General features: G+C 38.8%; 1 protein-coding gene across 1 annotated transcript in view; it reads right to left on the reverse strand.

Moving 5' to 3' along the window:
• Positions 1–14,277, reverse strand: part of LOC148831550 (talin-2) — a 140,244-nt gene that overhangs the window by 67,351 nt on the left and 58,616 nt on the right. Inside the window, exons 3-6 of the mRNA XM_088921607.1 lie at positions 4,078–4,252; positions 2,086–2,183; positions 1,433–1,562; positions 793–945 (exon numbers count right to left, since the gene is read on the reverse strand). Coding sequence (XP_088777733.1) covers positions 793–945; positions 1,433–1,562; positions 2,086–2,183; positions 4,078–4,213 — 517 coding nt within the window. The 5' untranslated portion in view covers positions 4,214–4,252. The remainder of the gene's footprint in view (positions 1–792; positions 946–1,432; positions 1,563–2,085; positions 2,184–4,077; positions 4,253–14,277) is intronic.

A 14,277-nucleotide genomic window follows, 5' to 3' on the forward strand; every position in this document is an offset into this window, starting at 1 on the left:
TATAAGTTTTACAATAAACTTCACTGATTTTAAATGAGATTTTTCTTACTGTATCATAGTTATTGCTTTGAAAAAATATTAATCAAACCACTAGGAAGATTTATAGGAAGTGATATCTGTTTCAATTGCTATTTCAGGAAGTCATTTACATTGTACTAAAGAAGTATCTTAGCAATTCAGGTTTTAGGCTTTCACTATCAGTTAAGCTGACTCATTACATAGACAACGCATTTCTGAAAAGGAGGTTGACGTCCATGACAAGTCTTCAATGAAAACCATTTGTTAAAGTTGCAAATGCAATGAGGCCACTCAGCCCACCTAAACCAATTGTTAGAAGATAATTGGCACATGGATCTCATCCAGCTGTTTCTTGAAAGAAGCCTGGGCATGGGATTCAATAACATGGCTGGGTAGCTTGTTCCTTATGCACATTCGTACACGAACATTGGAATTCTTAATTGAGCTGATCTCTCAGGGCATACACAGTACAACAGAAAAAACCACACAATGTAGACAGTATATTAAAAAAAACATAATAAATAATAACAGGAACAATAAATACATTGTGCACAATAAATATGTAGCAAACATTTGTGATATGTAGTAATTTTCCAGACCAAATAACATCTCCACTTTCTGGGGATGTTTCATCCTGCTTAGCTCTCCACTCATAAACAGCACCCATGATCACCAAATCAAAAGGCAAAACACAAACTGAAAAACTGGTGAAGATACCTCTAAAAAACATGTTAATGTAGCAGGTCTTTTTCATGCAGCATTCACAATACTTACAGTCATCGTCTGTGTGAAGCTTGGCTTTCAATTTCTCCATTTTCCTCTCATCACGCAAGAGAGTCCTGTCCTTCTTGAGTGTTCCCGTCCCATCTTCTTTCTTCTCCTCCACCACCTCCTGGATCAAGGAGTATTCCTCGTAGTTAGTGATGCCTAAAAGAGAAGATTTAAGAGCTCAGAGATGGAGCTGTTGGTCTCCAGCAGTGTGGATGGCAGTGTGAAACCAGATCCATCTTCCGTTCAATGAAATCAACAGAGCGAATTGGAGGGCAGCCAGTAAGCTTAAGTGAGAAATCAAGCGAGGAGAACCAACAGATTTGTTAACACAAAAGCTTGTATACAAACTCCTCTAAGGCTGTTTTCACAATTCTCTTCACCCTTATTTCAGTGAGACAACACTTTACCAATGGGGAAAGAAAAACAGACTGAATTACAAAGGTCCAGAATCTGGTAAAGAAAGGTTTCTGATATTTTTATTACTGTACATCTGTGAAATGGCCAGCTCAGTCTAGCTAGTATACCTCATATCTTTAACAAAAATAACTGAAGGAAACAGAATTAATGGGTAAATAATCCAGTGAGTATGCCTTTAAACGTTTTAGCCATACTGACTGCAGGGAATTAAGAGAACTGAACAAACCTATTCTGCTGCATATGGTGACCAACAGCTCTCCCACAGTTTTAGAATCGTCCACCATGATAGTTTTTACTGCACCATCAAGCATCTTGATCTTCTGAGGCCTCTGTTTCTTCTTGTACTCCAGAATGTCCTGAATTGACCACCAAAAAAGTCATAATCAAATTACACGCTAGCCTTAACTCCAGAGTCATTTTAAATTGGTAAGCTCTACGTACATACAACAGCTCTCCACAATTCCCCCTTCACTCCAACCCCCTACAACTCATCTCAAATGTTCCTTTGCTCATCTCATAATGACCTCAAAAGTAAAAGTGAACTGGATCATCTATTACGTCCAGAATATGAATTTGTTGAAAGGAATCCTCACCAAGGCTACAGCTCAAAACTAGTAGCACTTTAAATGCATAGCTCTTTGACGATAAACTTCAATTAAGCTTTGAGCTTATGGGCGGAAAGCACACAAAAGGTATGTATAAAGAAATGTGCAAGTACTATTCACAATCCTTTCATATTGCTTCCAAATTCCCTTTTCCTCATCTGTACTGCTGTGTTAGCTCCAGGATTTCACTTTCACTCCTACAGGTATGTGTCGTCAGTAGGCCAGGAAGTGGGTTTGCATACAACAGATATGACATTGCCAGCTCCTTCTTTACCCCATTTCGTAGCATGTAGTAATCCAGAGTCCTGCCAGACTCCAGCCAAATCCCTTTCCTGGGGTCTTCATCCGAAAGGAACAGCCCGTAATCGGAAGCTAGAATGGAATGAAGCAGGGAGCCCAAGTAAAAATCACCACATGCAACAACACAGCGCCATCGGCAGCCGCCTGGCTCGACCACACACATTTTCAATCATTCGCTTTTGAAAAGCAAATCCCAGTTCTCCAAACTATTAGAATATTCAGGCTTTGTGAGTCCATGAAAGTAACACAAATCTGGATTTAGTTGAAAGATAGAGAAGGGGGTGCAACAGTGTTATGTATTTATGTTATAGTATATATATATTAGTTTATACTGTAATGTCACTTAAAACAAGGGCTGAAATGACTAAACGTATCCATCCATCTTGTAAGGTAACAGCTCAGCTGACATTCTTAGTTAAAAGGAGAGTCCTAGTGACTCCTGTACTTCATATCCAGCACAATATTTTAAAAAATGCATTATACGTTTAAATACATTTACCAGGGAAATGATACTATGGCCAAAACTGTTAAAAGACTGGCATTTACAACTGTTTCTACAATGGAGAGAGTATAAAGAAAAAAATAAATTCTCTGTTAAATCCCTCTCTTGTGATGCTTTTCTTATAAGTCAGGTATACCGGTTTAAATAAAATATTGGCCTGTCACTTCTGTTCTTAGCTGGACCAGTTACTGAGAAGGTTCCTTTGCAGACTCGATTCTCATCAAGCAGCGTAGACAAATAAACTGTCAGTGTTCTAGAACTCATTTTATAAAAACTAAATCCATAATATCTCAGAGGAGACATTCCTTGTAAACATTAAATGACGTTAGTATTTATCAATTGCAGACAATCTATTCAGTCAATAAAAAATAATAAATGTATTTTTCTTGGGTTTAGCAAACCATTCCAATTACTTCCTCCATATTACATAAGTTGTCAAGATTTCTAAAAAGATTTATGCTAAACATATATTTAATTTTGTACTAGTAAATCAGCTGTTTCTTCGTTTGCAAGTAAATGCTAAAAAATCTGATTAACTGCTTAATAATTGTGTAAAGCAGGCAGTCAGCCCAAATTAGAGCTTCTTTACACTCAGCACTTTAAAAAAAAATGCAACGTTTTTGAAAGTTGTAGATTATAACACTATCTGAACACTGCACCAAACACCTAATTTTAATACATTTTACCGACAAAAGTCTGAAGAGTTGGTTTGTAAGCTCCAAACTTTAATACAACCGCTGTACTCTCAAGATGAAGCAAAAAATGAAAATTCTCGTCCTGCAGGTAACCTGAAAATACAGCCACTGCTGAGAAAATATCCGGAATGTTATTGAGAAGTACAGTAAGCAGTCCCTGCATAACATCTTTATTTGTTCCACAATCTGTACAATCAGCCACTGGCAAAATGAGTACATAATTATGCAGCACAAACCAACTGAAGAACAGTGGTGAGGGGCAATAAACAAGTATGACCGAGAGATTACATGAAGATGCACACATACAGTACAGCAATTTAAGATCATTTTGCAGTCATGTGTGCAGACATTTTTATTTTCATTCCAAATTTATTCAAACATAAATCAAAATATCTGCATCAATAATGAAATGTAGTAATTTCTGAGAAAAGCCACATCTATGAATTGGCTTCAGTACTCTGTTCTCCTCAACACTGATAGCTGATGTGTGGTGAGTGTACTGGCGCACTATGGCTGCCGTCGCATCATCCAGGTGGGGCTGCACACTGGTGGTGGTGGAGGGGAGTCCCTATTACATGTAAAGCGCTTTGAGTGGAGTGTCCAGAAAAGCACTGTATAAGTGTAAGCAATTATTATTAATTATTATTATGAGTCTATTCATGGGTTAGGCAGAAGCATCACCACAAGGTGAATTCACTCCTACCCAGGACATGAAGACAAATCCCAGCCGAAGGAGGTACAACAGTGCTACATGAAGCCAACACCTTACCTTGCCCAGTCTGAGCTTCAGGCACCCTCTCTCTAATTATCCGACAGGCGTCATACACCGCTGTGGAGGGCTCAAACTGCATAGTCTTCACCACATTGCACTGGCGCACACAGATCTTCAAGGACAAGGCCACCATCTTGCCAGGTGGGGCGTGGAGAACTCCCAACGTTTACACCTGAGAAAAATCAAGAAAACAGATTCTGGTGGTAAGAGTGATTTGGACTTCTTGAAGACAAGTATTACCACTGGGATGAAGTAACTGGGTTTTGGAATTACCATATGTGGCGTTTTAACCTCCACCAACCTCGCCTAATGCACTAAAGAATCTTGCAGGTCCTGGCCAATAAATACAGCTATGATTTTACTTTTTAAGTGTCAATGCCCATTTGAAAAGGAGGCTAAGCAATTCCATACAATGCTAAGCAGGCAGTTCTTCAGACCTTTATATTTCAATTGAACCGTGAAATTAATGCAGAGAAGTCAAAGCTGAAAATAGAAGCCTGCAATGTGGCTCAAGTGAGAAGAAAAATAGAACACCAGGAGGCTACCCAGATGTGCGCTGGTGTTCCTGGTGGGGAAAAAAAGGAGGAAAAGCTCATTCCAGTGGAGCTCAAAGCACTGTCACTGAATCTTCAAGACCTCTGAGTCCAAGACCTAGAGGGGTACACCTTACAGACATGTAAAGAATCACTACGCCAATATCAGCATATTAAAATGAGCAGAATCAGGCCTCTACAAAACACCTAGGGCATGTCCATGAAATGTGCCCTCTTAATGTTATTATGCTATTATAGAATATAAGAAAACAGCATACAGTACATCACAATCAATTCATACCCCACTCTGTTCTCTGAACGCAAGGCTACTACTAAGTAACCAAAATTACCATTTTAATGAGAAAAACCTTGTCAAGACAGAACAGAAACAGTCACCTTATTAAGCCATAGTTTTCACACTACTTGCAGTAGCAGTATCTAAATAGGTGTAAGTGTCATTCGAACTGATCAAATTTAACAAGCAGACTATTTTGGTATATTGTAATTTAACATTTATGGCACTGCTCTTCCCCACCTTTTCTCCCCATGTACCAGACAGATAAACTACTTTTGACCAGAACACAAGCCTTTTCCGTTTTCCATTTCTCTGCTCAGGAGAACAAACTGCTTTGGTTTGAGCAGATAAGCAGTATCAACTCCACTAGTGCTGCACAGCACAACATGCTAAAGCAGCCTTAAACGGTGGCTGCAGACACTAACTGGGTTTCAATTCCTAAATCCCCCCCCCCATTTTGCCCCACAAAATTTCTCTTGAATGTCTCTTGATTTTTTTCCCTTTGTTAGGCCTGTTCATACCCTGTAAAGGCTGGTACTGTAAAGGCTGGCCTAGTCAGACGATGCTGTGCTTGAATCTGCAGGTTTCCTTGGGAAAAGAGGAACCTCTCTTCTGTTCCCATGGAAACAAACCCATTCAGAAACAGTGCTGCTATGCACAACAACCCATACACAATTCTCTCTGTGGCCAACCTCGCAGTGCATGACCAGTCACCAGCAACACCTCGGTTTAAGTTCCACTTTGGATACCCACACTCAGCTACTCTACTTCTGACTGTGTGAATAACTCCTCATTGGTATAAAACTCAAAGCAATTGTAGTTCATTTTATGATCTCTTGATCATCTGTTTACGTACATCTACGGAATCATGAAGCTGGTTAATTCACAAAATAACTTATGCAATTTAAACTTATTTCAAAAATTTTAAAAAAATCATAAATATTTAGAACAGTTTGCTACTTTTCTGCCCAGAAAGTTATTAATGAGCTCTCTTTATGAAAAACTCTACTTTAGTATTGGTTAAACTGGATAAAATAAAAGCTTTCAGTACTGCCAACTCGGTTGTCTCTGTGACCCTTGTGTAGCTACATCAGCTTACGACAAGGGTCAAATTAACTGCAAGGGAACATTATTTCCAGAGCTGAAACCTCTATTGTTACAACAAATGTGGTACATAATGAACAATTCCGCATCCCTTGGGCAATTCTCAAACATGAGCTCATTTATGACTGACCAGATTTATTCATGATTATCATCATACCAATCAGGGAATAATTTAACATAATTTAACAGGAGGGTTCACATTCTGAAGAGTCTAGCATGAAAATAACAAAACAGCTATTCAGAAAACACTAACAGTGAGGATTAAATTTACTGTGGAAGCTACACAGCCCGCTCTGTATATCTATCCTCTTACTAAACATGTAAAAGACGTGTACATTACAAGCAGATTATCAGAGCACAATAGATACTGTAGACCTAGTTAATGCTCAGCTCACTGTAACAGTCTAATCTACTTTTTGTAAAGAGGAAAAAAAACTGCTGAACAGTCTAATTCTGCAAAAAAGATTAATTTATTAAACTAGTTCACGTCCATTTGGAAAACAAATGCAAAAACATTACATATCCAACAGCAGCATTATACTTTCATTTACTATATACTGTATATTAACTTTATTCTAACAGTTTCTATTAACTTTATGCCCAATATTTTAAAGGCCATAGAGAGCCAGTATCTGCATTTGGATTAGGAACTCAAAACTAGTCATTTACCACTTTTAGTAGTGTCTTATTAGAAAAGCATTATGAAAGATTATGTAAGCGAATGAAAAAACCCATACAATGTAAGTGTCACAATTGTAAGCCAATAAGTAAACAATCTTTTTACAGGAACACAGGTTGTCTTAAAACTTAAGTGATAGTACAAAGAACCGCAGATTTGAAACTTCATATTGGCAGTGCATATTGCTAGTGGGCTTACTTCACAGCACCTGAACAAACAAAAACAGAAGGAGGGTTGTCAAATATACAGACATGACGATGTGCTGAAAGTAATTGAATCGGACTCTGGCTCCTGCCAGGACCTTAGAGATAGTGGCCAGTGCGAGTGTGCAACAGAGAGTACACACACCAGCCACTTGATGAAGCACACCAACCCAGAGAGGGGTAGAGAGGGGCTGTATTCAACAAGCTCTTCTAAAGCATGACTATTTATTGGGGATGTGGAATTCCGAACAATCTGAACGATGTTAGGGTTTTAACTTTTGAAATTCAAAGGTTTTTGTTTAAAAAAGGAAATCTGAATTAACTGAATTTGGGGCATATGATTAATCTGACCTCTCTCTTTCTTAGAAGCGAACCCAAGTGAGCAAACTCTTGAATTCATTTTCACAAGAACAATTAAAATCTCCTCTTCTATTTGCTCTTACAATATGCATGTCAACTTATAGTGCTCATGCGAAATTTAGTCAATTGCTTTTTTTCTGCTCATTGAGGATATGAGGACCGCTCATACTTTTTGCAAACGTATACAGTACTTGTAAGATCCCAAGTGTATTTTTTTTATACCCCACATCCCCAAAAGCCAACAGGAAAGCTAGTAAGGACTGAAACAGAACGGATGCTCTGGGAATAAGGATGCAGGGATCTGGCCTGTCTTCAGGGTAGTGGATGTGCAGAAAGCCAAAGATACTGATATTCCAGGGCTTTGGGCTTCAAGCAATTTGGGAAAGAAACTGCATCAACTTTTAAGCCAAGGAAAACCGCTAATTGAACCACACTACTAAAAGACTGTGGTTTTAAAGAATGGAAGAACTGTAATTGGTAAAGGCATACCCTCATGCCTTGACTTTCAAAATCAACTGTTTTTGCATGAGAAATTAGATGACAGCGCATATTGGCAGCACATATTGCTAGGGGGGTTACCTTCACAGCACAGCGACCTGCACAAACAATGCTTGAGAACTGGCTGCCAATCAAACTCCTTTCAAATTTAATTTTTTAATGAAATTGATGGGGAAGTTAGTCAGGTTCAATCGGTGTAGAAACCACCTGACTTCAGCAAGGTTTGGAGTTAAAACACTTGACAGGACTTTGTTATTCATACTCTAGCAACAGATATTTTTAATAAAATGAATAATGAAACTGTATACAGCTTCAACACTGCTTGGAAATGGCTTAATAAAAGTCGAACTCTAGAGAGAGATCCTGTTTGCATAACTTTGCCCAAATCATAACATCTCAGGTAGAAAATGGCAGCCTAACCATCCAGAGCAGTCAAGAGTTCGTGACAATTAATGTCAGTTTTTAGAACAGAACATTAGATGCATGGCAAAGCTGCATGTACAAATACTATTGAACATCATTCTCCCTAGTGACCTAAACAGTGGGAGGTACTGGCAAAACCAGTATCCAGCAATTCAGGCAACTAAAGGCCACCTAGAGCCTACAGGACATACCACACTAGCAGGTATCATTATACCCAGTAAATGGGAATGAAAAAAACTTTGACAGAGAAGCAGGTTAACTAAGGCACTCTGATCCGTTCTGCAATTTAGAAAAAAAACAGTCGGACTGCCAAATAAAAATAATTATGGGGCTCTAAGCATTCCCTCCTCACAGTGAGAGTTTTGCAGGCAGGCTGTCTTCCTCCATTCCTCTGAAGATTCCACTCTTCATACAGTAACCCTTCGAACAAAGTTGCAGACAATTATCGTCCACGTGACACTGTTCCCACAGATGTTTGGAGCGGCGATTCCTGCTGAGCCGTTGTTACACAGACGCACATCACTCATCAACCCACCATACTGCCTGCAGCGCTACGCAGGCCCTTCGCATTAACCACATCAGAGCTGTGCAATTAGCAACCAAACCAGGCTCTGACAGCATTAGCAGGGCAAAGGAAAAAAAAGATTCAAAGTAGAACAAAAATACTAGGAACAAAATTACAGCAATGCAGAGCAATTTAAGACCATTTCTGTGCAGGTTCTGAGTCATTCAGGTAAATTCTTCTTACTTTTGCAGGAAGCTTAAAATGGATTTAAAGTAACTTTTTATTGCTTTCTATTGGTAAATGGACATGTTCCAGTACTGGTCTCCCTTGGATCAAGTCATTCTCTTGGAGTCTTCTGTTGCAGCTTTCAGGGATCAATAAGCTCACAACATGCTTTCCTATTCAAAGGACCATCCAGAATAACCGCAGTTGAATAAATGGTTTGTGAACATACCCCACTGAATAGACTTTCACAGCAAAGAAAGGCGAGAACCATTACACTGCCTGATCTGTCAAAAAGGATTTTTTTTTAATGATTTTTTATAATATTTGGTGTGGAATGGTTTGCTAATGCATCCACGAGTGGAAAGGACACTTCTATATCTGGACAGATACTGTATCACAAACAAATGCAGTCCATGAGATGACCTGAATCCCAAACTTGACATTAATACACATGGTCTACACCTGGACTATAGATCTTATAAGGCAGGGACAACCAAAAGGCCACTAGTGAACTCCTGCCTATTGACTGACATTGAACTATCCAAATAAACCAGGCTGAATATTAATTATGAAGAAACTGAAGTTTTGATAATACTTTATAAGCACTGTGTCTCTTTACTAAAAAAGACCCGTAACCAGTGCAATCCCAATATCAAAGTGCTTGACACCTCCAGAATGAAGACAGGTTTTCAGAGTTGCTCAAATATCCAGAAAACAAATAAGTGCTACCTAGAAATACAGTAAGTGGGCAAGACGAGGTCCTAACCTCACAGCTGGAGAGTGAGACTTGAATTGTCTGCATTGAGACTTAATTGTATTTCCCAACCAATGGAAATAATTACTCAGTTTCAGAGCAAACTTTTGCCCTAGGATGTGAGTGAGCATCAAAAGAAACTTATTTTATATAGGCAGTGCCAGCAGGCCTGTAAATAACAGTACAAGAGGCTATAAAAGGTACTGGCTTAAGTATTTTTCACTGTTACTTTGAAAGAAGGGAAGAGGATGGAGAAGATGAACCTACGTTATTCAAAAAGAATTCCAAAATGACAAATTTCATTGATGGACCTTTATTCACGAACAATCCCATTGCTTTTTTTTTAATGGGGAAAAAAAAACAAAAAGGTATCACAGCATCACTTTTATGTTTTAGCACACATTTAAAAAAGAAAATACTTATACAAAAGGGACCAGAATGACCCAAAGCAGATAGAATACACTTAGCTGAAAACACAAGTCAAGAAAGATATCAGAAGAGCCGAGAGAGAAAGAAATACAGTACAGGTAATACTGAAGCCAAAGCTAACATCAAGCACTTTTTCCAATATTCTTATAGCAAAAGATCAATATGGGAGTGTTTGAGGATACAAAAAAACCTATTGTAGAGAACGGGCAGGATATGGTGTAAGTTTTGAACAATTACTTTATACTGGTGGACACAAAGGAGCAAATTAACAATATGAAACAGGTAATAGAAAATCCTAGTCAGTTGTAATTAATTTCAGCAATTCAGAAGATGAGGTGTTTAATGAGTAAGAGAACTTCTAACAAACAAATCACCTGGACCACATAATATCTACCACCTCTGTTCTAACCAATAATGGACGTTTACCAAGATACAGTAATTCAAATTATTCTTAGGATGGAAGATGTGCCAACGTTTTAGAAAATCACTAATGTAATATCTCAATTACACTAAAGTTATTGAAAATACAAGAAGCCTAATAGTGAAGCATAAATGAGCCTAAGCTATTAAGTCTCTGCAAGCAAATGAAGTACAGAATGTCAGCAGATAAGGTATTTTTAGGCTCAGAAAGATTTTGCTTAAGTTCAGGGATTCATGTTTGCAAAATTGAGAGCAATAATTAGGGGAGTTACCTCAGACAGGAGTGAAGTCATTAGTGGGGTACCAAAGGGATCAGTTCAAGGACCACTGCTCTTTCTGATCCAAGTCAATGATGAAGACACTTGTACACTCAAGAAACTTCAATTCACAGACTGAGCAAAAGAAGGAGGAGCTGCAATTCAACAGCAAGACAAGAGGGTTTAGCCAAAATTCAGGAATGTGAAAACACATGGCAAAATTAAATTTAATGTGTGACAATATCTGCAGAAAGCAAGAAGATGAATTTCACATTGCTGGTCTACAGGCAGTGCAAAAAAAGCAGCCAGACTTACTCATGGCCTGATGGACATGGCAAGGAAACCAAATATTTTTAACAAGGAACAGAGAAGACTGATAGGGGACTTGATTCACTAAGTTATCTAAGGAACATCCTTCAAGATAAGAACCAAAACAAGCACCTTTAGCCACAGGTGCGAATTACATTTAGGGCTATTTAAGACTGAAAGGAGGAAATACTTCTTTATACAGAGAATTGTTGGAATCTGGAACCAACGTCCATTATATGTAGTTGAAGCAGACTGCGAGATTCTTTAAAAACGGGACTGACAGAATTCTTAGAATGGCTACTGCCAACCACATTTCCAATGGACTCTCTCTTGTTTGTAACCTTCAAGTTATAGCAGATTTTCTCACAGGCCACTTGGGGAAAAACCTCTTCTATGTCATGTTTCATATACCAGATGCATTATGTTTTAAGTAACAAAAACACGCTGACATCATTTTCTGTAAAACTACAAACGACTCCTGTTGCAATTTTCAGGCCTTACAAAACCTGTCAAAGCATATGAAGTCCTCTTGTGGCATCAGGTTTGAAGTTACTTTTCTTCAGAGCAAAGTAGACCACTTGGAAACCTCACACTGGTGGCATGTTTTGGGGACACTATTCTTCCGATTGACCAGAAAAGCTGCATTCAGATCAACAGCACTTTTCTGTTAACTGCAATCATTTGTGGCTTCCTCGGGATTATTCTAGATACGGATACAATACCATTTCACAAAACCATTCAAGAGATGTGGACTTGCAACCAAAAACAGAGATAAATTAAGAGAACCCCAAGACTTTAAGTGGAAGTTCAACATCTTGGACCAAGACATTCAGATGCGTCACTGACTAGTTATTAGCTTTTCTTAATGGCCAACTGGATGCCTAAAGATCTTTACAGTTTTTGGAAAAATTGACAACACTGACATTTGCAAGCCCTGACATTCTTAAATGTTTTTCATGCCCATGGCTCCAATAAATCTTATCCCACCTCTGAACACATGACGTGGGATCTTTAAGTGTTATGGATTTTATTGGGGAGCATATGGATTTAAACTCATCTATAAAATTTTTCAAAATGTTAACAGGCAAAAAAGGTAATTCAGTATATAGATCTGGAAATACAAAAAAAAGAGGTGATGTAATATGAGACTTGATGCATCACTTGACTTGGATGTTTTCCCTGGCAAGTACAGTATGATGGTTGGGATGGTTAGTAATAACAGGGTTCAGGAAGCCTCAATAACACCCCTTACACAGATGACCATTTGTCTCGCATGCATTTACAGATAAAGGACAGTTTCTCCAGTTTCCTCCACAGCAAAGCTCAAAGTTTTGAAACAGAAAATACTCAAGCAACATCTAGTCTTTTGGATATACCAGGTCTGGATTGCAATCTTCAGACAGATGCCTACTTGCTGCAAGGTATGATATACAAACGCGAGGGCAAATTAAACATTGATCCCAACAGAGTTTTGCAAAGACAGCTAATTGCTAATCAGTCATAAAAAACGTGCGCTACAGATGGCTAAACCAAAAAGCTCCAAATGTAATCCTCTCCCCACAGTCAACTAGATTACTCAGAACTTTTTTTTTTAGAAAATAATGTGCTCAGCATACAGTGGATAACTTTCCCCAGGATCAGAAGCGGCCATTAGCCAGACAATGCAATTATGAGGAAATTGGCTGTGCTCAGTAACAGGACATGAAACAGATGTGCAATGCCCTTCGCTTGCACAGAGAGCCACAGGCTCCATATGGAAGGTAACTTCAGCCACAGATATCTGGTCCCTCCCACTCGCTGACAGGGACAGCCTGCTGGCTCACAGAGCAGGGCCACACACAATGAGCAGAGGTCAGAGTTCGGAGCAGCTCACGCTGAGCACACACTGCCATTACCCTAGTAGTAGGATCCGAGCACTTCTCCTGACTTTCAAATGAGACACATTAGAGGGGCTGTTTGTCTTGTACATTACTTGTTCAGATTAGAGGAACACACTTTTTATCCCTTTATCGTCAATGAAAATCAAGGGACAGCAACACATACAACACCCAAAGGACAGGCTCAGTACATTCCCAAAATGCTTGTCTGCGTTCCAACAAGTACAGCCCCACTTGCTCATGTCCAGACTTCCTATAGAGGAGATGACCGGAGTCTCCACAGAAAGAGTAAGAGTACATTTTTTTCTGGAAAGGATATAGGAGTACCAGGATTTCTGGAATGTGGTCACTTTTACAGTTTGTCATATTCCTTGAAACTGTCATTTAATTAGATAAACATCCTAAACATTCTAGGTTACCTTACCTTGCTTTTTCAGCGGACATGAGAAACCTGTATAAATTTAAATGATTAGGCCACTGAATGTCTACTCTTGTGTCGAAAGCATACAGCATAAAATAAAATCTATAACAGTCACAACAGTAAGCACTTCTTAGGATGGAGATGGTCCATGGAAAACCATTTTCTGTTCACCTCTCACAGAGCATTCCTTCATTAAAAGGTTTTTAAAACCCTTTTTAAGCTTATAAGCAGCACTGGCGCCACTCCACATTGAGCAATCAAACCAAAATGTTTCTTGAGCCTTTTTCAAACCATCTGTCTCTGAAGTGAAATTGTACAGTATGTGATATGTTTTGGGAATGCCACCAGTCATTTTCACAAATTCAAATCACATGGTCTCAATCACATCTAAGTTAATTAAGGCTGACATCCTACCAATGCTTCTCCGTTTAGGCCTTCACCAACTAATTCCTGACTACAAAATTTAACAGCTGTAAGAAAACAAAAACACGACAGCTGTGGGTCATACCAGATCTCCCACTGATCGATACATGTTAATCATCTCCAGGGTACTGCAGTTCAGCTATACCCAGCTGATGCAGAACCAGGTAAATCACAGGCTGTAAGTTACAACTCACAAGGAGTTGACATCTTCTCCTAAAACTACATTTTCAAGGCTGCTTCATACAATATATCTTTTGATTCTGGCAAATTAATTTAGTTCTTGCACAAATTCTGACTTCATTAAGCTACACCGGCACAAATAACCAAAGCTGACTGCAGCTCTAAGCTCTTCTTTTTCCAGTAAGGATCGTACTATACCTTTCTTCATATTACGGAAAATAAACTTTAAAGAGCCTGGGTTAAGTGTTCTGAATCACAGACTTAAAAAAGTAATGGGGAAGGGAGTAGCAAAAACAGGAAAA

The sequence above is a fragment of the Atractosteus spatula genome, chromosome 7 (assembly GCF_055471065.1).
Source record: "Atractosteus spatula isolate fAtrSpa1 chromosome 7, fAtrSpa1.hap1, whole genome shotgun sequence".
Classification (NCBI taxonomy): Eukaryota; Metazoa; Chordata; class Actinopteri; order Semionotiformes; family Lepisosteidae; genus Atractosteus; species Atractosteus spatula.